The following is an 829-nucleotide window of genomic DNA, read 5'->3' as shown; positions in this document are numbered from 1 at the left end:
CGGGGAGCCGCAGAGCTGGTAGCCGTGGGGCCGGTGGTGCTAGCGATGCTCCAGCACCAGGGCAGGAGCAAGGACACCCAACAGGGCTCCCTGTCACAGCCCAGCTCTCCCGGCAGCCCCGCTGCAGGGGACCGTGTAGGTACCGGGTGTCCTGGGATGCATCAGGGGGTTGCAAGGTCTCTGACGCACTCCCCAATGGCTTGCTGGCCCATGCAGCCCCACATCCTGTCCTCCTCGCCCGCCATCACCAGGAAGCGACATCCCCCAGCCCCACTACCCATGGGGCACCGTGGACTCCCCCCCCTGGGGCCCATGTGCCCCTTTACCTGGAGGGCTGTCGGCAGCAGCAAGGTAGGGGCCCATTCTGCAGAGGAGGAGGAAGACGGGCACGAGGAAGGCGCTGGGCACCGCCATGGAGAGGCGAGCCATGGGGTGCGTGCGAGCAGCCTCCATGCTCAGCCCACTGCGCAGAGCTGCTGGCTTCCGCACTTATGCCACTTCCTGCCCCACAGCACCGCCCGCCACCAAGGGGCCCACCCGATGCGGTGCCCCATGGGTCACTCCAATGGGGACCATGCTTTACCACACCAGGGTCCCACAGCTCACCCCAGTGGGGCCCCATTGTTATAAGGGGCCTCAAACAAGAATACACCCAAGGACATAATTTGCAACTGTGAATGGTCCATCCCGGTGGAGTGCAGATAAACCAGCAGACACCAATTGAAACCAAAATAAGGAACTTGAGAACTTTACAAACAGAGAGATAAGCAAAGAGAAGACCATATATGGAAAAGAAGAATAGAATGAATATGTATAATTCTTCCGGGCG

General features: G+C 60.6%; 1 protein-coding gene across 1 annotated transcript in view; it reads right to left on the bottom strand.

The window, feature by feature from the left end:
- The window catches only part of IL2RG (interleukin 2 receptor, gamma), a 4027-nt gene extending 3613 nt beyond the window's left edge, over positions 1-414 (bottom strand). The window contains exon 1 of the mRNA XM_009584057.1: positions 327-414. Within this exon, the coding sequence (XP_009582352.1) occupies positions 327-414 (88 nt within the window). The remainder of the gene's footprint in view (positions 1-326) is intronic.
- Between the last annotated feature and the right edge of the window lie 415 nt (positions 415-829).

Source organism: Fulmarus glacialis, unplaced genomic scaffold, assembly GCF_000690835.1.
Source record: "Fulmarus glacialis isolate BGI_N327 unplaced genomic scaffold, ASM69083v1 scaffold6208, whole genome shotgun sequence".
NCBI classification, from domain to species: Eukaryota; Metazoa; Chordata; class Aves; order Procellariiformes; family Procellariidae; genus Fulmarus; species Fulmarus glacialis.
The sequence above is the reverse complement of the archived record's forward strand: the minus strand, read 5'-3'. Positions and strand labels throughout refer to the sequence as shown.